Below are 23,223 nucleotides of genomic sequence, written 5' to 3'. Positions count from 1 at the left end.
AAATATATTGTGCCATTACTTTTGCAGCAAGATGTATCTAGTGAACTGAAAAAAGCAATTGTAGGTATGTAACCAAAAATGTAATTTGTATCTGTAATATTAATAATTTATGTAATAGAAATTTTGAATTTGATTCCTTGCATCAGTGTAAAAGAACAATATTGCAACAAAAAAAATAGTGATACGCTGTTTTGACAATTCCCCCACCCGTTACTGATACAACAAAATAATGTAGTCAGTGAAGGTGTAATTTTGCTATCATGTATATGATTTTACAAAATAAAACAGCTGTAAATGTCATTTATTAAAACATAATACAACAGATAGGATGGAGCTCTAACATTTTAACTTTTGGTCACCACTCACGCAATAAGAAATATCACATTAATGCCCAGATTTCTGTTTTCAAGAGGCTCTCATCCATTCACACAGAAATATTAAATAAAAAAAAAAGATATACATACAAATACAAAACCTGCTTTTAATAAATAAAAAGTAAAAGCACAGGTCACATAGCAATAACACATTATCAGGACTAAAAGGCAAGAATATGGCATCAGAAGTTTTAATTGACATTATTGTGCGACTACAAATGAGCCATTCATTCCATGTTATTGAGTCAGTCAAAAAAAGAAACAGAATAGGGAATAATTATGAGTGAAAGATAGCTTATATGAATCCCATCAACCAAGATTAGACAGGCCTGAGTTAGACGAAAAGAAGCTTTGTAGAAATACAGTCAGATCTTCATCAGTTGGCTTATAATATGACAAAGATTATTTTAGCAGCACTGGTATGCTCGAGTGAGACTTAACATAACGCATTGGTAAAGTTGTATCATGTAAAATGTGGCAGTTAATAAGTATTGATTATGTATGATGTTGCAAATTAATCTATGACAAAGTAACTGATATTTGGCAAAAACTAGAGGTAAACATCAGTATTACAGTAAATAAATAAACAATACATCTCAAGAGGCACAGTGTCGTCAATGAGGGGGTGACAGGGACTTTTCAGAGTTATATCCTCCGACATCTAAGCCACAGTCTTCATTACTGGCTGAGTCACCCAATCTCTCTCCTCTTCCTCTGTCATCATCCTCCTCTTCCTCCTCCTCGTCTTCTTCCTCGTCCGCATCCTGCTCCTTACGCGACGCCCTTTCCGTCTTGGGCCCTTTGCATATTTTGAGGTGGCGGGTGAGGTGGTATTTGGTGAGGAAAGCTTTGTGGCATTTCTCACAGACAAAGTCTCTCCGACCCTCGTGAGAGTTCATGTGCTTCTTCAGGTGGTTGGTCTTGAGGAAATGTTTGTTGCACTTTGGACACTGTATCCGCCGCTCACTGTGGTGGGGAAGGGAAAGAGTGGAAAGACAATACGCAGATAATATAACTTTTTTTGCATTGGGTAATCTCAAGATATATATTTTTGCAAAAGAGAGAGAGAACTTAAATGACTCGCTGTGAAACAGACCACAATACTTGAGTATGCCAACCACTGACTATATATGAAAGAAATGGATGTTGTCACTGTGACGCCAACAACTGGTTTGTGAACTAATGTTTTCAAACCAAGTGTGCTGTTATGGCTGTAACTATGTTGGGTTTTTGGCGCCAAAAGTGACTATGTTTGGACCAAACAGTGGAGCTGTGGAGGAGCGAGGGGTGGATCTGACTGTGAAGCAGAAGACACTGCCATTGCAGCAACTTGCCAAATCACCTGGTAGCCACACCCTAAATCACGCCCCGCTTTATCGTCTCTTTGACTACATTTCTGCCGAACCCTTGCTGCCAACTCATAAAATAACCATTCAACTCTACATTTTGATCTAGAGTGCAATTGTAACAGTGACATACTGCGTGTGAGAGAACATGTGTTGTTTCAGGTCGTGTTTCCTGATGAACGCCCGGTCACAGAGGTCACACTTGAGCTTCTCTGCACCGGTGTGGATGAGCATATGTGACGCCACGTGGGATTTCTGGGTAAATGATTTCTCGCACACAGAGCATCTGTAGTTCTTCTGACCTGTTGGTATGGAAAAAAAAGTGCAATAGAAGTGGAAAATGTTTTAAAGCACACACATCATGAAGTACACTTATTTCCGTTCTTGGCAAGCATCAGATTAAAAGACTGACAGCCAAAAATCATAACCCTTTACACTTCAGTTATCGCCATACTCACCTGTGTGAATCTTGAGGTGCATCCTGAGGTTGCTGGGATCGCTGAAGGCCTTACTGCAGTATTCACACTTGTGCGGTTTCATCCCTACGTGCCCCATGAAGTGCACATTGAGCTTAGTGGATGTGATAAACGCCCGCGAACACATGCTGCATTTGAACTTCTTCTCCCGAGCATGACCCTGACCTTTAGCCCTGGAGGTTACGTTATTAGAGTTTCTATTACTGTCGCCCCTGCTGCTGCTGTTATCACTGTTAGTCTGTCCTGCAGCGTGGGCGTGGCAGGGCCATGGGGAGGAGGAGGAGCTCGAGGTCCCGTTGGTCAGCTTCTCTTCCTGGTGAGTGTGTTGCTGTGGTTGTGGCTCTTGCTGCTGCTGTTGCTGTGGTTGCTGCTGTTGCTGAGTGTGGTCCTGCTGCGGAGGACTGTGGCTGTGTGGAGGTGGGTTATGGCTGTGGTTACTGTTATGGCTGCTAAGATGAGACTTGAGCTCAGAGAAGGAGGAGCACTCTTTGCCACATTGGCAGATCTGGCCCTCGGGCACCTGGGGAATACCTGTGGAGACGCAACAGATGATAATATGGTCAATTAACAGAAACATCGGTGCAGCTTTTTAAAAACATTTGGAATCATCTGCCTCACCCATCAGCCTGCAGTAGTCTCTGCTGTAGTAGAAGAGCAGCTCCTGATCCGGGTGGATCTCTGTGGTCGTACAAAAGAACAGTTTACCGTTGGCGGGGTAAGCCACCAGGTTCTGCTCCTCACGGGTCCTAAACACACACATATGCACACATAACAAAAGAAATGTTTAACATATGGGCTCATGGCATATTAGATAATTAAGATCACATGCAGTAACAATTTCAAGAAAACAGCTGAATTGTCTTGATCTTCCTCCAGCTCTGTGTCATACCTCGCTTTGCGTACAAACATCATCCAGTTGCACTCGTTCTCATCTGTCGTCACGATGTAGAATTCCAGCACATTGTTGTGGTACATCTGAAACAGAGAAATGGGTTCATCTGTTTGGAATGATTTTGCAGTGACTGTGACAACCCACAGTCCAACCGCAGCCACCACACTGACCTTCCATATTTGTGGTGTGTCCTTTTCAGGCCAATCGGAGAGATCCACGTTGCTACAGTGCTGGCCCACCATTGGTCCAAAGCAGGTCCTTGGAGGAATGACATCCCTTGCAAAAACCCCTAAAGCGGGTGTAACATTTTGTCAGTAATCCAATTATTATGGTGTACCAAATGTTTTATGTGTGTTTTTTTTCAATCAGTTTTCAAGCAGCATTTTTTTGCACCAAATTTGTGTCACAAATGGCATCAACCCCAAAATTGCCTGTTTTAGGAGACATAACTTAGCATAGGAATGGCTATCATATACTTCCATCATAATGTTCTTTTAAGCCCCTGTGCACCTTAAACTTTTGTTTGGTGTTTTAATAGGTATCTGACCAAAACCCCATTTTTTAAAAAACATATTTATGACTAGAAAAACACAAAGTGCTGAGTTGTATCTCAATTCAGGTTTTTCATTTTATAAGGTATATACTGATGATCTGCTGTCTCTTTCAGAAGACCCGTCCCTCCCACAAAAGACAAAAATGGGTCTAGGGAGGGGTGGAGAAAAATGTGCCCCCTAAAACAGAAAACCTTTTAACAAGGTGGTTTATTCTCTTACCGAGCGGTTCGTCAGCCACTGAGATGCGCAGGCACAGTGGACGCGGCAGGGAGAGGCGAGCCCGGCTTTGGATCGGGGCGTCGGGGATGAAGGTGACCGGGCCGTGCTCTGGGCAGTCTGAGGTATATGAGCGCTCACACAGTGTGCACCCTGAGACACAATAATAGCAAAAACACTGGTATTTGCTTAATGTACACTGTGCTCTTTTGATTTAAATTCTATGACTGCTAGTTACAATGACTTTAAAGTAAATAATAGATTTGGGTGGAAAAGAAAAATAGTATTTTTAGCTGTATATGATTTCAAATACTTTGGTCAGATCCAAAAACATGAACCCCAAATCCATTTTAATGTCTGAAGAAACTATTAGAAACACTCACAGATGGTGTAGGCAGTGACCATGTTCTCCTTGTTGGAGGTAGAATCCTCCAGCTGCAGGGTTGAATTAACCAGCACCAGGTTGTTTTCTGGTCCCAAAGACACCTCTGCAGTGATGGGGGACACATTCACTGCCTCCAGTCCCATCCCAGAGTGTCCATGAAGCGACACCGGCTCCAGCGGGCCCTGGCTGGCCATGGAGCCAGTGAGCACCACACTCACAACACCTGAATTCAGCTCCCCATTTGTGTGAAGCTGCTCCCCGAGTCCTCCTGCTCCTCCTCCCCCAGCGTTCCCCACTCGGCCCCCCATGTGATCCGGCTCCATCACCACCGGTAGTTCAAGCACAGGGGGTCCGTGCAGGGGCATCACCCCACCAGAAGAGTCCACCCCTGTCAGTCCTTCATGCGGCTGAGGCTGCCTTCCTCCTCCCATCTGCTGCTGGGTGTCAGACACCGCCACCACCCCAACCCCATCCATGGTGGCCAGCTCCTCTCCCATCCGGTCCGGGGACATGGGGCTGCTGACACGTGACTCCATTGCCAGTCCTGTAGAGTCCAGCTCATGAGCGCCAGTCTGGTGGAGATCCCCCTGGCCGCTGACTTGTCTGGAGTCCATGGGCACCAGGCCCTGCTCCAGTGGGCCACCAGGGCCACTGTAGGGGTCCAGACCTGAGGGATTGTTGCTGGTCACAGAGAGCGTCCCGTCCATGTTGAGGCTGCTGGGATGAATGTACTGAGGTGGTGGACGGTCTGCCAGATAAGACAGGATACCTACAGAGGAGGAAAAGTGGAACTTGAAAGAGGCATGCAGGATTCACAATTTTCATAATGTTCAGCTAAACTAGAATTACTGCCTTGCAGTTGTACACCTCTGCAAACCATCAAGTTGCACTGACAGTTTACATCCATGTCTATGAAAACATGCATTCCACTGTGATCATGTTATGTGAGGTCACAGTGACCTTCACCTTTGACCACCAAATTCATATCAGTTAATATTTGAGTGCAAGTGGATATTTGTACCAAATTAATGGAAACTCCCTCCAGACCTTCTTCAGATGATGTGTTCACAAGAATGAGACAGATGTGAGTTCACATTGACCTTTACTTTTAACCACCAAATCTGACTCGTTCAGATACTGAACGTAACTGAAGTTACTGACGTAACCACATGAGGACGTCCAGGTGTATGGACAGACAACCAGAAAACATGTGTCAGGCCACGGCTATTGAAGCCACAGAGGCATAAAGAGCAAGAAATGGAAGACTGGCCTTCAAATAAGGACATCTCCAATTAAAGTCAAATTGAAAAAGCATCCACATGACAAGAATCTGACTGACTGCTTTGAGAATTTCAGCACAGATGAGTTATAAATCTCACACACTGACAGTAGCCCACCTGGCAATATGTGTCGGAAGTAGCTGCTCTCCAGGTGGGGGTATGGAGGCGGTGGCAGGGAGTAGTTCCTCTCCGGCAGGCCGCACATCACTCCTCTGTCACTCAGCGGACCCATGGGGAGCATCAGCGAGAGGGCAGATGGTAGGGAGCCCAGAGAAGGACCCAGGCTGGGGATGGCCACCGGCATGCCTGAACCATAAATGAGAGTTGGGAGTTGTGTTGGAAACTGTTCCCTATCACGGAAATAGCGCTCTTTATAGTGTGTTCACCATTTTTTAAGTGTTACAACTCTCAGAGGCTAATTTCATCCACTTCATAGTCCACTAAAAATACCCACAATGTACAGCAAATGTAAGTGTACATATGATGTACCCTATTTTTTACTCCTGTAGACCACAGTGCAATTTAGTCATGTATTTCTGGAGGAAAAAATTACAGCATAGTGTCTAAAATTGCATTTGGTTATTACCTATATGGTTCACTATTCAATACACACTACACAGAGAAGAATTAGTGATTTCAAACACAGCTAGACTCTTGTTAACTAAGGCATGGTCTTATTGCAGTTGGTCTTCTGTATTAGGGGTCGACCAATATTGTTTTTTAGGGCCAATACAGATACCAATTATTTGTAGTTAATGAGACCAATATTTGGAACCAATACACATTTGCAATAAAAACAAATGAAAAAAAAAAAATGTCAATATTTAAAATTTGGACTATAACAAACTCCAACACAAAACTTTATTTAAATGCCTTTAGCAAATGTTTAATCAAAACAGAAACTTTCAACATCATATACAGTAAGTACTTTTTAATAAAGTCAAGTGAAAATGTAAATAAAAATGAATAAATAAAAACAGCTCCCCGCGGTCTTACAAAGTAAAAGTCCCTCCCCTGCTGACACTTTGTTTGCACTTTTTAATTAATGAAATGTATCTGCGATCGTTAAAATAAAACACTGATACAGATAATTGGCAAAATGCCAAATATAGGCCCCAATAATCTGCCAGGCTGATAATCTGATGACCTCTATTGTGTATCACATGCAGTGTAAGATGTAGTGTGTTTCCTGTACCTGGGGTGGGAATGGGGTTGTGTGTGGGGGAGGTGGGCAGACCCAGGTGGCTGGCACTCACAGAGGGCACACTGAGCTGGTCCATGCCCACAGGACTCAGGTTCATGTCGTTCATCCTGCAGAAACACCATCAGACTTAAACCCAGAATCAGCAAAGAGCCAACCAGCTAAATAATACCAACACAGTGAGCTGTTAGTTTGGGTGCTTGGAAGCTGTATAGACACAGACAGCAGTTCTAAGACGTGAATTCAGGCTCTGTCATGTGACTGGGGCACAACCTTTTATAGACACACAGGCGAAACACGTATGGAGAGTGAGCTCCGTTAGCTTACCTGAATTCAACAACTGTCCATCAGTAACCGTGTCCTGCTCAATGCTGCTGTTAAACTTCTCTCCCTGTGAAAATAGACATCCGGTATGAAAAAAAACTTTACTTGTCAGTCACAATTCTTTAAAAAGTCCGATTTATCCGGCTAGAACAAGAGTTACCGTGTCATTCAAAACCATTTGTTTGCAACTAGTTAGCGAAACATCAACCAGTGTTGTAACACTGCTAACGTTAGCCTGGCTAACTTACATCTACAAACGTCGTCAAAACAGAGAAATATCCTATGTTTCAGCTTGCTAACAATACAGATATATCTGTCATGGCCGAATGTGTTGCTTCGTTATTGAAATAAAGGTGGTATGTAAAGAAAGAGGCGATGAAAACAACAACATACCAGCACAATACCTCCCTGAGCGGGGCCATGACAGCATACTGCCTCTGGTGCGCATGCGCTGTCAGAGTGGAGGAGTTTTTAGCTGATCTCAGGTCGGTTTTTATCAATTTTGTGTTATATGTGCTGTTTTGCTATGGGTTTTTTATGGTTTAAAAACCTACTAAACCTACTAAAAAAAAAAAAAGAAAAAAATTAAAGAAAGATATTATATGTGAAAAATCTATTTATTAAAATCACTGAATTATTCTCAAGTAAATAAAAATGCAGCAATTGTGTTTCAGCAAATAGTTTTCACCATGTATCTTTTCAGATATATTCAGGTCAATTAAATACCAAATCGTATGATGTGAATTGTAAAACAATGCAACACACACACACACATCGCAGAACGGATTATGTCATTATTGATATATGCGTTTTATAAAGGTTTATAGTAAATACATTAGTTATTATAAGCCCTTAAGGAATATATATATAGAGAGAGAGATAGATAGATAGATAGATAGATATAGATATAGATATATAGATATCATATATCTCCATACTTATCTTGTTATTCATGATAAGAGTTGCTTCACCATGTCAGCGGAAGTAAGAAAAAGTTATGTAAACATTTTTTATCTTGATGAGAGAGGCTGCATCTCCGCCCCCGGATCACACCCACCATGCCTTCAGCCTCAAAACCCCAACAAACAAGTTGTCACACAGACTGACAAAGTCCCAATCGAGAACTGTCCACTTACAAAATATCACAATCTAGATTTTAGATCCCATCAGTAAAGATATTTTAAAGGAAACTTGCCGAAAACAAGATGACTGTGAGGAGACTCTGACAGGTAAGTTGCATCGAATACAGGTCACATGGAGTTAATTGCATGTGTAGTTTACAGCTGTTAAATTTCATATTGTCTCTTTTCATTCTTAGAAAATGTCATATAGTAGCAAGGAATTAATGGAGCATATTCCATATGTTCCTCCACTGGCTCTCCACGGCCTTTCCATGGAAAACAGCGGCGCGCACTACAAGGATGCGCTCAGACTCGGACTGCCCTTCCACCTGGACGCTGCTTACCTGGACCCTGTGCACGGCCAGAGGTTACCTTACAGACAACTATCCTATTTCCCCTTTCACATCCCGCTCGGTGTGTGTGATTACTCCTTCGAGCCTGCGTTCATCCGGAAAAGGAACGAGAGGGAGCGGCACCGAGTGCGCTGCGTAAACGAAGGTTACGCGCGGCTCAGGGAGCATCTGCCGCAGGAGTTTGAGGACAAACGGCTCAGTAAGGTGGAGACACTGCGAGCGGCTATTGACTATATCAAACACCTGCAGAGCATGTTGGATTTAAACGTGTCCGGGATGGACAGGTCGCTTGGAGACGCGCGTAACCGTGCGGCGCCGCCGCAGAGGAGAGACAGTGATGGAGAATCCAAAACTGGCCTCAGCGACAGCGGGGAAATAGTTTACTAACTCTCACCCTCGAGTTATGCCCTGCTGTAAATACATGAAATTGTAAAGAAAGTAAAACATGCATAACTGACAAAGTCTGACTGTCTGATTTTTCAGTCTGTGCATTGAGCATGAACATCGATAGTTCACACATTGCGAGCAATAAGACAAACACCCACCAGGAAATTGAATCATTTTTAGATGGACAATCTGACATATCTGTCCATCCAGATTTTTGATAATATTGCAAATGTTTTCTCTTTTTACCCTGGTTATATAGGCTGCATCACAATTGCTGTAAATAAGATAACATAATCCTTTATTTGTCCCACAGTGGGCACATTTGCCGTTTTACACCAGCTATGAGGTACAGGGTATGCAGCAAAAGAACAATACAATAGTGAAAAATAATTACACATATAAAAATACAGAATAATAAAAAACAAGGTGCCACATATAATAAGAAAACAACAAAAATAGTAACATTAAGTTACAACATGCCAACAACTCAACAGTCTAGAAATATATATATATATATATATGTACACCAGTTGCATCTAGCATCTATGATTTGCCTTTACCCACTTAATCATTATATACACATTACAATTATTTATGAAAAATCTCATTGTGTAAGTATTTTGTAAACACGCCAAAAGTCACCAAAGAAAAAAATATTGTTGCAATATCAAGAGGTCAAATATTATATTTGATTTTTTTTCTATACCATCCAACCCTAGATTTCGGCTTATATTGTTATGTTGCATCTAATACTTTTGTAAATACGGTTATGTGCCTCATGGCATTATCAGTCAAAAACTAGTAGCCTAGTTTTTTTAAACGTGTGACACTGAAAACACTAAATTTCTATAAAATAACAAAATAAGCAATAAAAGTCTTTCACGTTATAAACTGAACGAGGCAGAAAAATAATGATTATGACTATTTTGAGAGCCATCTAACAAGTTGAGGACTTCATCCGAGGTATTAGAGTAGAGTCATTTAGAGCAGGTGCATTCATCACTTTGGATGTTTCTAAACAAAAAGGTTTTATTTTTAGCTTTATAAAATTATTGTGAACTTAATAAGAACCATTTTTAACTGAATGAATACTTTCCAGAGCTGCTCAGGTTGGGTCATAAGGTATAAGGTCATGCAGGTATAAGGCAGATGTCAGTTTGTATGATGCAAATTACAAGAGAACATTATCATAGTAGAAGCACATGTGTACCTAATAACATTTACTAGTAGTTTAATATACCTCACTATAATGCAGCCATGAATCATGCCATTAATCACAGCTATGATTTTCCTGCTGTGTCAAATCAAAATGTCTTTGATGAAGGAGGATTATTCAGTTTGACACTGATATTCATGTTTCGGCCAACTTAAGGAAATATCGTATTACAGTAATACGGCTAAACTGTTGCCTAAAACACAGTAAAGACACCTCAAACCACAAGTGTTTATTTGGAAAAGTTACCAGAGTGCTTTTCAAAGACCACCTACTTACTGCACCATATATCTCAGGAAGTTTTTCTCCCCTAATAACCTAAAGAATGCATTTATCAGGGAGCCCTCAGCCCTGCGAGAGGAACCTCCCACACCTCCTCTTCCTCTCCACCCTACATGTGTGTTTACACTTCCTGCCTCCGCTGACCTGCACGGAAACAGCTCACAATTTCTGATTTTCAGAAATACCAAAACCACAAATCAGTTAAAAAAACAAAAAGTAAACATGATATTGTATACAAGTAAAAGGGGTTTTGGAGAGACCAGCAGAGTGCAGCTCAAGTGAACCGTGCTGCGATGGAAGAATGGCATTGACAGCCACAAAGGCGTGACTTACCCATAACAAAAGGTGTATGGCTGTGCAGTTTGTGAATTAGACCCAATAATTAGTCAAGTGCTGGTACCCTGGGCTTGATGGTTCAGTGGCACTCTGAAGATAGAGAACATGGAGCTACTTAAATGAAAGCCGCCGCTATAATGGATGTTTTCTCTCCTGATGCACACAGGCTGATTCTAATCAGATTCCTGCACAGATTCCCTGCAGGCATTGCTCTAGTTTACAGGAAAGCTTGTTGCTGATGCACTGATGTGATTAAATACAGAAGAAAAGTTTATTAATTTTGGGGATCATCTGGATCATTTTGGTTTGTTTCTTCCTACATCTGTGATACTCAATTTACAGCCTCAGGCCGAATCTCAAAATGTGGCCCGCCACAATAAGATGCAGGGTGACAGTGGAATAATTACTCACATTTTTCATCTACTGTACATAAATGTATACCACAGTGTATAAATACTTTGTTAGAAATATTAAAGTCCTCCACTTTAAAACTTAGAAAATAAAAGTACATAAATTCTACAATCAAAATATCCTAAAAGTACCAAAATAAAAGTATTAATGTATATATTAATATATTATAGAACTGATTTATAATTGATACATTAATGTGTAATCATCATTAATGTTGCAGCTGGTAAGGATAGGACTAATTTGAACGACTTAAACTGTAGCATAGTAAATTCATTGAAATACATTATCATTTATGAGTTAATTTTTTTCAATATTAAATATTTAAATCTGCAAATTAACTAGTAACTAATGTAAGACAAATGTAGAAGAGGAAAAGGAATAATTGGCCACTAAAATGGGAAGCAAAAGCACAAAGTAGCATGAAATTACAAGTACAAGTATCTTGAATTGCACTTAAATACAGTACAGTACTTGCACTTAAACACAGTACATAGCTACATTCCACCACTGGCAGGCTAACTATTTTCTTCACTTCACTTTCCTTTCCTTTTTTTTAAATTTTTTTTTTTTACTTTTATTGTAAATAAGCTACCAGAGTGCATTAAAAAGCATCAAAATAGTGTTTTTTCATAAAGCCAAGGGAGCATCACCCAGGGCCCCCAACAGAAGTCTGGGCTAAGCCGTGAATGTCTGAAACGAATAAAAACACCTTTTTTATGAACCTGACTATTAAATTTATCTGTTAAATATTAGAGCCTACAGTCTTCTATCAAATCTGTTTACCTCCTAAACAAGCACAGAAGCTCAATGTAACAACATGTCCTCCACACAGACAGGCAGAGACACAGGGCCACTCTGGGCCCCGGAGCGAACACACATTCACCTTGTGGTGATGAGCCTACAAACAAGTATTCTGCTTAGGCATATGAAGCATAAAAATGACAAGTAAAAAGGGAAGAAATAGAACTAAGTGAGAAATAAGGAAGAAAAGCTAAAATTACATGACCAGAAAACGGCTGTGTAGTTGTCACAGATATTTTTTTCACGTGCAGGAGATTAGAGTTCTTTATTAAGCCGCTAATGTTGTCTTGTGTGTAAGGCTGCAGATTGGTGCAGGGGAGAAAATACCTGCAAACATGTGTGATGACTTGGATAGATAATGTTTATCAGTTGAGGTAAGATCAGTGCGGGACCACCGGGAGAGGCTGCTGCGACTTGTCGAGACACAGAGCCCACATTCAGAGGCGGAAACAGAACAGGACACGATGCAGGGCTGTCTCCTGTATGCTGCAGAGAAAATATTGTTGCACATTATTTCAAAAACATATTAGTCTCTTGGTTGCCTTAGAAACTAAATATCACTGTAAAACCACATTTACTGTATCAGTGCTGAAAAATGAATTAGATTCGATTATTTTTTCTTGCAGCAAACAGTGCCAATTTTGCAAGAGAGCATTGCCAAAAACTACAATTCAATAGTAACTGTTGCATGTTGATTAAAATGATCCATAATGCTGTTTACATTGAATATGTGGTAAAAAATGTCAAACATTAAAGGACTCATGATGCAGAATGGTCTCAGTTAATGCTATATATTACATTAACGGATCATGCAAATAGTACTTTGATGTTGTAGTTGGTAAACCCAGACTGGTTTATACTGGACCAAACAGGGTGGAACATTTTGAGCTAAATTAGCCTTGATCGCTAATATTTTACACATAAACAGAACATTTCTAACACTACCAAGTATATTTTAACCATATTGTTTTGGAAGGAATAACTTTATAATTGAGCCTAAAAGAGTGACAGATTAGCATTAAGAAAGATGAGGGAAAAACATGAGTGAAAACTTACCTTACTTTGCTTGTTTGAGTTCCCTCCAAACACCACGAGGCTATGGCTCTTCATGAAAATGGTCTCAGTTGAATTGTATTATTTTTAGGGGGAGCGGGGGGATTACACACACAGTAGTATGATGATAAAATTGGAAAAAAATAAATACATAATTATATATATAAAATAACATTTTACTAAATAGCTAAACAACTATAGATAAACAGAGAGAGTTTATCATAACCTATAAAATGATTTCAGGATATTTTGAGTATTTTTGTATTTTTATCGTTTATAGTTCACATGAATGATTACTTTGCACTGGGCAAAAGGTAAAATGGAGCACATGTACCAATACAAGGTCAGTAAAATTTAAAAAAAATTACAATGTGCATTACTTTTTGTTTATTTGTTTAAATAATCCATGGGAACAGAAATTATGCTACATATTAAGAATGACCCCCCCCCCCCATATATTGTACAGTAGGGTTGCAGCTAATGATTATTTTCATTATTAACTAATCAGACTAACTAACTAATTATTTCCCTCATTAGTAAGTATTATTAATTGATAAATCGATCAGTTCTTTAATCTATGAAATGTTGAAAAATACTCATCACAATTTATGAGCACCCAAAGCGACAAGCTTCTTTTTGTCCAACCAACAGTCCAAAAATCCAAAGATTTACTATCATATAATGACAAAGAACAATTGCAAATTCACGCATTTAAAAAGATGTAACTACCAAATGTTTGACTTGTTGTTTTTTTTTGAAAAATTACTGAAATGATTCATCAATTATCAAAATAGTTGGTAATTATATGACTAATTGATTAATCAACTGATCATTGCAGCTCTATTGAACTGTACTGTTATTTGGTCCACCCCCCTGAACATCTTATAAATGAGTATAAAAGTACTTAAAAGCACAGTCACAGCCTTATGCAAATAGAATGACTCCCAAATGTTTTTACAATTGTAACATCAAGAGAAAAAAAAAAATCATTAGAAGATTAACTTTAAATTCCTGTTCTGTGAGGAGCTTAAGGGATTTTTTAAAGACAGTAGGGCTTGGCTGTGATGAAATCAGTAACTGACTCATTACAGCAAGATTAACATGTCGGTCAAGTTATTCAACGCTTCAGCCCAACTGGTTTGTATTGAAAAGAGCACATGGAAGCAAATTATGCATCCTTTAATGTAATTTATTGATTTAAATACATATTTACAAGCGGTTAAAAGTAAGCAACTGTGTCAGACGGAGTCAAATGTAAATTTGCAGGATAGCTCGTGTGTTTGTATGCAGTCAGTGGGCCTGCAGTTGATCAAGCTGTTCGAGGAGAGCGTCTTTTTCCCATTCTAATTTGGAGATCTGACGGTTCTTGTCACTCACCTCCTATCAAAGGGGAACAATATGACCATAATATGCCAATTAAAGGGGAGCAACACTCATTCGAATATAATAATGTGAAAAGAAACATATACAAAATAGGACATAAAAAAGTGTGTTTGACGCCTTTTAACACTAACAGCAAACACAATTTACCTCCCACTTCTTCAATCCTTTTCTTCTGTCCTTACCTGAGTCAGCACCGTGTTGTGCCACCGGAGGTCGCTGTCTGCCACTGCGTCAGGCAGAGACGGGTTGCTGCAGCTGGTGACATAAGGTTCACTCATCACAGATCCCAGAGAGCCATTCACCCGCTGGATACGAGATCTGAGGAGGCAAGACTGAGCCTGCACAGATACATACAAGTGGAGGTTTAAAGACACCATAAATGTCAGTATATTAAATTATGATCATTAAATTTAATGAGGCCGTGAACCCAGCCCTGCTGCCTACCTCTGCTGCACCTTCCTGACAGGAGCTGAGCTTACTCTTGGTTTCGATGTTTTCCTGCCTGGCTCTGTTCTCCTCCAGCCGCTGGAGGTACCAGAGACGGGCCTTCTCCAGGATCTCCAGACCGGAGCACAGAGCGTCCTTCTCCTGTTCCAGATCCTTCAGACGCTTAACCTAAAGTGAGGAAAACACAGCTTGAGTAGTTTTATGTGATTTTATGTTGTAACCCAAACAAAAGTTCTCCTTTATGTTACCATCCAGTAAAAAAATTGTGACAACAAAGTTAATCAATGTTGGATCATCCTGGTAAAATGCTGACCATATCATCACACCACAGAGTCAAATTCATTACATATTTCACTGTCTACTTATCCAAAAAAAGCATTAAAATTGCCACAACATGCTACTTAATGTGACAGTTCACCCCAAAATCCAAATATTAAACATCTCCTGTAGTGCTATTTATAAATCTAGATTGTTTGCTAAATTTTGGAGATCAGCCTTCTCTCCAGTATAATGGAACTAGATGGCACTCGGCTTGTGGTGCTCAAAGCGCCAAAAAATACATTTGGCAAACTCCACAGAAACCAGTCTTTCCAGAGATCAGGACCTGGTTACTCAAGATAATCGACAACACCTTGTTGTGGGCAGTTTCATGTAGGAACTATTTGCTTTCTACCAAACTGTACCCAACAACCAGATGGAAGACCCAACCTCTCAAATTCTTGGTCTGTGGCCTTACACATGCTCGAGGTACGCCTCGAGCATCAGTTTTGCACGCTTTCTGATGGCATGCCAATTTATGCTCGTTACATGCATTACGTCTTTTCAAAATAAAATTCAATTTTCACAGGAAATGTACAGTATCCTTGTATTACTTCACATGGATAAACCTTCAGCTGGAATGTAGATAAACGTAGTGGCCGTCTGTCAAGCTTTTCCTAATGTTGAATGATTTGAAATTGTATGGAAACTATACGTACTGCTGTATTTTTTTGCCAGGGTTGGAGGTAATATACACACATTTGTTTTTAAATTGTTAATGTATATGTTACTGTGTTAAATTAAAGACAACAGAAAAAAAGTTTTCACTCATTAAATTCACACAGCCTCTTTTAAAAATAAACTTGTGCAGTGTATGTTAAAAAAAGGGTATTTTCATCAAATTAAAGACTATATAAGCATGCACTCAGGTTTGGAAAAAAACATCAAGGTTTGGCTTTAAATATGTTTGTTACGAATGCAGTGTGTTAAGATGCACTCTTTTTTTGTGTGGTAATACAGTTGCAGGGTGTAGTTTAGTAGAGAGTAAAAAGTTTCTACATGAAACACAACAAAGTCTATGGATTGTCTTGAGGATTTGGGATGCCATTGCTGTTGAGTTTTTCAAATTAATTTTTTTGATGCTTTGAGTGCCATTTAGTTCCATTATATTGAGGATACAGAGTTTTGATATCTTCAAAACTCACACCAAAACATTCTAAACTAATAAACAGTGCTACAGGCAAGAGGAAAAATTTGTAATCTTGATTTTGGGGTGAACTGTCTCCTTAAAAAATCCTAAATTTTGAGTTGGATAATAGGGCCAGTTTTGTTATGTGCGTATTTTGATGGCACCATGGGGCGGACTAACAAGCCTGACCACCAAAAACCGAGCTCGCAGCCTGATGTAAAGCGGCGTGATCGGCACAGCGCTGCCTGTTGTCTTCCAGAGGCCCCAAGGCTTTGTTTATATCAGCAGAGCCAATCTACAGAGCAGCAGGAGGCCTTTAGTCCTATTGTCCGCACTCTGTTGGATAACATGCACTTTAAATGGGCTCACACAGAGCTAACAAGCGCCGAGTCATAATATATGTTGGGGGGGTGATCCAACTTTGGTATTATGATGTCAGGGTGTCACAGTCACTTTGTCAGTTTAAAGGCAATCAATTAAGGAAATCAGAAACTAATGACACTTCTGTATCACCAGTGAAAAATTATTTTTAGCTTTGACAAAAAACTTAGCTGAGCCTATCATATTACTGTCGGTTACGGTTTGACAGCTCCTCTTATTATAATAGATTTATTGTTAGTGGAAAACTGGTTATATCAAGTCTTTAACAGGAAGTTGTGAGCTGCAGACTTGACATGTGGGAATGTGTCACTGGGATGATATGCAGAATTTCCCTACAAGAATTGTATTCCTAGCACTGAGCAAATGGCTTTGAAGCAGCATTTCTAACTTTATTTTGGGAAATAAAATTTACACTAAATATAATTTAACAATATGACTGTATAAAAAGAATTAAAAATGCAAATGATGACTCAAAGTTCAAGACTTTATTTTTTGGTTGTGACTTTTTTGTTGTTGTCTTTTGTTGTTGAGCAGAACGGTGTATTGTAGGTACTTTTTTTTAGGTAATTTTTTTTTAGCTTTACATGACGAGACTGAAGTTGAAATTTTGAGAATATGCCAACACAAAAAAGGGGGAAAACTCCACTTCTGATTTATATTTTTCTTATGACTGGCACTAATACTGAAAGTTTAATTGTATTCTTGACATTTCGACTTTATTCTTGATATCTCTCTCCTCTGCTATGCCTTAAACTTGGCCCTGATTGTCGTCCGTACAAATATACTTGATCTTGCCCGTACTTTAAGTGCGATGCCTTACATGTGCATACATGTAAACACAGTGTATAGATATTGAACAGTTGGACAAGAATTCAAGATTTGCTTTAAATGCTGGCATTTAACAAAATGCCATTATACCTTAAATTAAGAATCGGTCTAAATACACTCAGTGGCCCCTTTCTTAGGTACACCTCAATCAAATCCAAAGTCTATTTTTATGTGTATTTCTTGTTTTTTATTGCATTTATTGTCTCTGTTGTATTTTTGTACATTGTCTGTTTTTGAATAGCATGTAATAATATCATTATTATTATTATTCATGATGCCTATTATGTTCCATTTTTTTCTGACACTATTACAGAATTGTGCACTTAACTTTTATTTTAATTATTGAGGTCATAGTTAGTGGTGATGGTTTTGTACTGGACTGCATTATATTCACAGGTGTTTGACAGATCTAATAATCTGTCCCCCTCGTGTATGTAAATAGGAAGGACAAAAAACATTAAAAATACTTCTCAACATAATGAAGTCCAGTACAACACCCTTAACTATGATCCCAAAAGTGAAGTAATTTAAACATTTTTAAACATTTAAACATTTTTTGAGAAACCTTCAATTGTACATCCTCCTCAACAACATGACTAAAAATAGGCGTCTAAATCATTCGCTCTACATTCCAGAAGTCTAGAAAAGGTCATGTAAACGTACCTCGGCCAAATGTACCGAAGTGGTGACACTGACATAGACTTGAGAAGCAGTAACTGTTATTTTTGAGTAATAAATAACATCTTTTGAACAAAAAATGGACAGCTTGTTTTAAAACTTGCATGACAACAGGCCTATTCAGTAAAACTACAGTAATTTATCTATAATTCAGAAAATATTGTGCTGAAAACTGGTGGCGGTGGGGGGGGGCTAGCTGATAAGAATCACACTTACTTCCACACACAGAAAAGACACAGATGATGTAACTGATTAGAAGCACTTCCTTTTCCAAAACACACACATCAGCCCCCCCCCCCATGCACACACACACCAACACACACACACACACACACACACACACACACACACACACACACACACACACACACACACACACACACACACACACACACACACACACCAACCCCCTCCTCACCCATAGGTAGAAGCGAAGTGCGTCCAGGCTGTAGAGGCTGGTCCTGAGCGGGATGATCACCACAGTGTAGGAGCCAGAGCCGGGGGGACGACAGGCCATGGAGAGGAGATCAGTCACTGACGGCTACTACTACTGCCCCATGCAGCTGGCTGCATAACAAACAACAAACCACAGACCTCCCCACCGGCTGACTCAGAATAATGCCACAGAGAGAGAATGAGTGTGTGTGTGTGTGTGTGAGAGAGAGAGAGAGAAGGCAGGGGTGGAAAAAAAAACAGTACGATACACAGGCACAGACAGCATGGTGCCCCTGGGGCGAGGGAATGAAAAATTCCACATGTCACTGCCATGACTGGTTAATCGACATACGGTGACACAGAGCGAGAGAGATGGGGTGGACAGAAGGTAAAACTGGCAGCACAGGATCAAATAAAAGACAAAAGACAACAGCGAGAGGCAGGAAATATGAAAGTGCAGCTGTGGACGGGAGAGGTGTGATCAGATATTTTCCAGCTTGTGTGTTCAAAACTATGACTAAAAAAAAATCTCTGTTTAACATAAAGATAAGAGATAAAAGCACAAACTCTAAAAGTGTTTCTCTGCTCAAGGGTTTGGCAGAATTTTCAAGGAATCATGTCATCCAGCAGCTGAAGTGGAAACATGACATTCCTCCGCTGGATGAAAAGAGGGTGCGCGTGATTATTTTCTGTTTGGTTTCAGGTGCGCACCCTGTCCCGACATGTTCCCTGGAATGTGACATAACCTGGGGACGAGATGCGTGCATGCCAGTGGACATTATATAGCAACAGTGTATAGCAGTTAAGACAAACAAACAGAGCAGGCAAGTGCTGTGTTTTGCTTTCCGGATAGAGGGGTGGAGCGCTCATTGGATTTCAGCCGCACTGCATTGACGTTAACGTCGTAACTATCGGCGCTCGGCTGTCCAGTTGGTCAGTGCCAGCACAGAAAATCACTGGCACATGTTTTTTTTTATTTTTAACTGCCTAAGGCCAAACTGACTGTTAGAGCAAGTGGATGGATTTGAAACCCTCAGTCACACAGCTGGAAAATTTTAGTGTACTGATTTACATGTTCAAATGTTGTACATTATTTCTTGGGCACAATAACTACAATAGTAGTTAAAGGGTAACTTAAGTGTTCTTCATACTTGAACAATTTTTCACATGAATTTGTGTTTAAATTACTTATGGGAACAACATTTTTGAAATTGAGCCCGCAAACTGCAATGTAACTACTTGGGGCAATGATGCACCCTCAATTCATGTCCACTAAAAGTGCTTATTTTGGCCACTGACAGGCTCAGATTGTTATTCTGAGTGTCTGACAACATTACAGAAAGGATCCATGCAGAGATAGACGTCTTTGAAAAAGACTAGGGTCCTTTTTGTTGACCAGATACAGCCTTGAAACTGTAATCGCCATTTCCACCAGACACTATTTAAATGAAAAATATTTTTAGCATGTATAGAGCCAAACATATTGTCACATCTAACATGGTGAATTAAGGGTTTTATTTCAACCAAACCAGAGTTGGTGATTGTTGGAAGAGTGGAAAGAATAACCAAGACGGCTTTTCTAAGTTTTATTTTGTATCTGTCTACTTTGAATAAAGTGCGTTTTATGATGATGAAATTACTGTTTATTTAAATAGAGTCTGGTGGGATTGGCGATTGCAATTTTGTGACTGTTTTCAAACAAAAAGGAGGTTTTTTCTCTGTAATTTCCATAATGTTGTCACACAAATAGAATACTAATCTGAGTGTCGCTCCCATCTGTCTTCGACACAAAAGATGGGAAAATAGGACTCAGGGCGAAAAAAATAAAGAAGTTATCGGTGGCAAATATGGTCACAGTTGCACACTGGTCCATTTGTGGAAAAAGTAGTCACATCCTTTATTTGACTAAAAGTGGCAATAAAAAATACAAGTTAAAGTCCCTAATTCAAAAAGCTACCACAGAGTATAGAATATACATGTAACAAAGAAGTATTATCTGCAAAAAGTACATAAAATATTCAAAGTAAAAGCACCCATAATGCAGGAAAAGATTATGATTTATTATTCTAGATTCAAGATTTCTTATTTTATAGACACAACTGTCCACTCAGTTTAAACACTAACAACTTTGTAGATTTGCCTGAAGTTTTATAATATCAGTCTTCGATGTTTTCTTGCTTCTTTCTGTATTTCTTCTGTATCTCTCTGAGTATATAGCAATTTCATTTTGCAACTTTTTGATTCTGGACTTCTTAATATGATCTAATGCATTCTCGTCCATCCACTGTAAATCTTTAAGATGAGTTTGCAAATTATTGATCTTCTGTCATTTTAGTTTCCTTAACATCATAGTATCAGCAGTAATTTTACCCTTAAACACAGCTTTACATGCATCCCACAAGAAGGGTGGTGAAACCTCTCTGTTTTAATTCTCTTTAAAGTGAATTTCAGTTGTTTTTTCATCTTTAGAACATTTAAAATGCTTGAATTATTAATGCATGTTGTCAATTGTATGGGTAAAATGGTAAGATTTTATTTTGTAGTATGGTTTCACTGTGTGTTGTAAATCTGTCAGAACGTGCACACACACAAAAAAGTTAATTTTAAACTGATAGCTGTGCATTAAATAGATTTTAAAGTTACTTCACTAGGGGAATACTATAAATAACATGAGTTGGATACATTGGTCTGTGGCTCTAGAGGAGCTTTGACAGCTGTGAGAAATAAACAATCGTGATGACATCACCATGATGTCATTGGGGTTATCTTGCTTTGGGCTTGCTTAATTTAGAGAAAACAAACCCTACTATACATACTGGGGGTGTGCAGTTTGAAAGATGCATTTAACACGCTGGGAGGCTAAAAATATTAAAGAGGTAAAAGGAAAATAAAATATTGCATAATGGGAAAAGCTAGACCCCTAGTCTTTCAAATTGATTCATAGGGACTAGATTTGGAAACAATGTGACTCTTCCAGTAAGATGTTACTGCTGCTAAATTGCAAGCCTACTCTATTAAGCTCTAAATCCTCTTCTAAGAGGCTATACATACAGTATATAATGTGGTTCGATTATTCAGAGGGTGTGGCGGAGTCTTTTTCTCCTGACAACAGACTTCTTAATAGACCTCCCTGTTTGACGGCATCAACATGGGGCCCTCACACAGATCACGCCCACTCATTAATCACACTGCTGCAGCCTAAAAACACAAAAAAACCCACAAAACACACTCCACTGAATCGAACATCCCCTCGCTGTGCCAGTCTTTAAAGCTGCAGTCCTGCTCGATCACCAGCAGAGAGAGCTACGAGCCCACACCGCCTGCTGGAGTTAAGAATCATATTCAGAGCTGACATTTTGTGACTCTGCATGATACAGTCAGTGAAGCTGTAGCTTTTACGCAACACCAGATGGCGCAGTGTAATAAAGATGCAGAGCTCTGAGACTCCTTCAAAGATATGACAACTATTTTCAACCAAATGCTAAGACATTTCTACAGCCTAAAATTAATGAAAAACAGCTCAAACTTCATCTCACTTCACAAAAGATGAGTATATTAGGCTCTCTGAAAGGTCAGTTTTACATAACACACCTATACGCCACATACTGAAGGTATTACCTGTATTAAAAAAAAAAGCTGTGTTTTTGTAATGATTTCATGCCAAGCCAGTCAGCCTCAAGGCTCGAGGAAAGCAGTTGGATCAAAACATGGGATTAAAGCTGCTCTCTGTGCTCCAGCATCTCTGAGATGGAGCCCGCGGGAAACCCATGACCCCGTGTTACATCACCAGACACATGACTCTAACCTAAAGCTCCACATGAGCTCATGAACACCAATAACTGATGTGTTTTCCACTATGATTCCTTGTTTATGGCTGAACATGGCCACTTAGGACTCTTGTCTGGGAGTAAAGAGAGATATAAAAGCACAAAAAAAAACCCTTCTCCATAGTTCAAATGTAAGATAATTTATCTGACTTCACAGAGGCCACTTCAAAGTAAAAGCCCAGCAGCTTTTTCACTGTTATCACAGATCATCAGTGAGTTTCCACCGTGGGCCCCCTGAAAAGGAAATCTACAATGTCACACAAATAGTGTAAATACAAGCTGCATTTCACACTTTACAGTCATGGGCTATTAAGATGCACACTTAAGTTTAAAATATCTACAACTCTATACACACACACTGCAGTAACCTATATTTCCCATATACAGACTCTTTTTAGTCACTGCTACTACGTTGCGGCTGAGAGTGGGCCCCTTGTTGCTTCCTGTCTCCCTCACTCATACACACAAACACTTTCACACACACATATTTGCTCCCTTGCTGTCACTGCTAGTTTCATGCACAGTGTTAAAAACCACTTAAAATGAAAATGACACCTGAATGCATACACACAAGCAGCCGGAGCTGTACACACACACACACACACACACACACACACACACACACACACACACACACACACACAGAGTCACACATCTCTTCAAAATGAAAAGTAGGTTACGAGTGCAGCTCTCCATTCAGAGGCCAAACCTCTGAAGAAATTAGACATTTTTTGGGGGGCTATGGAAGCAGGGCACTCCCTTTCGCCTCTCCAGCCCACGCCAGCACCGGCC

The 23,223-nt window shown here is 39.7% G+C and overlaps 3 protein-coding genes across 4 annotated transcripts; 1 reads left to right on the top strand and 2 right to left on the bottom strand.

Moving 5' to 3' along the window:
- Positions 1–285: 285 nt before the first annotated feature.
- Positions 286–7,523, bottom strand: prdm4 (PR domain containing 4). Of its 2 annotated transcripts, none has more exons than XM_042511731.2 (12): positions 7,442–7,523; positions 7,052–7,115; positions 6,719–6,834; positions 5,641–5,829; positions 4,242–5,012; positions 3,862–4,011; positions 3,259–3,377; positions 3,086–3,171; positions 2,815–2,942; positions 2,179–2,727; positions 1,854–2,022; positions 286–1,340 (listed from the first exon to the last, which is right to left on the bottom strand). In XM_042511731.2, the coding sequence occupies exons 3-12, from the start codon at positions 6,831–6,833 to the stop codon at positions 989–991; spliced, it is 2,628 nt and encodes an 875-aa protein (XP_042367665.2). In that variant the 5' UTR covers position 6,834; positions 7,052–7,115; positions 7,442–7,523; the 3' UTR covers positions 286–988. The 2 variants fall into 2 exon arrangements, with proteins under 2 accessions (XP_042367665.2, XP_087928825.1); XM_088072699.1 differs by lacking the exon at positions 7,442–7,523 and adding an exon at positions 7,297–7,364.
- Positions 7,524–7,660: 137 nt separating this feature from the next.
- Positions 7,661–8,983, top strand: LOC121961119 (achaete-scute homolog 4). The gene is made up of 2 exons (XM_042510987.2): positions 7,661–8,277; positions 8,367–8,983. The coding sequence occupies exon 2, from the start codon at positions 8,370–8,372 to the stop codon at positions 8,907–8,909; it is 540 nt and encodes a 179-aa protein (XP_042366921.2). The 5' UTR covers positions 7,661–8,277; positions 8,367–8,369; the 3' UTR covers positions 8,910–8,983.
- A 5,190-nt stretch (positions 8,984–14,173) lies between these two features.
- On the bottom strand, positions 14,174–23,223 carry sapcd1 (suppressor APC domain containing 1). Its single transcript, XM_042511706.2, has 4 exons — positions 18,588–23,223; positions 14,833–15,003; positions 14,571–14,726; positions 14,174–14,385 (listed from the first exon to the last, which is right to left on the bottom strand). Exons 1-4 carry the CDS (start codon positions 18,684–18,686, stop codon positions 14,296–14,298), a joined length of 516 nt encoding a protein of 171 aa, XP_042367640.1. The 5' UTR covers positions 18,687–23,223; the 3' UTR covers positions 14,174–14,295.

This window comes from Plectropomus leopardus, chromosome 22 (assembly GCF_026936395.1).
Source record: "Plectropomus leopardus strain MGB_pleo_1.0 chromosome 22, ASM2693639v1, whole genome shotgun sequence".
Taxonomy (NCBI): Eukaryota; Metazoa; Chordata; class Actinopteri; order Perciformes; family Serranidae; genus Plectropomus; species Plectropomus leopardus.
This window is presented reverse-complemented; position numbering and strand designations above follow the sequence as displayed.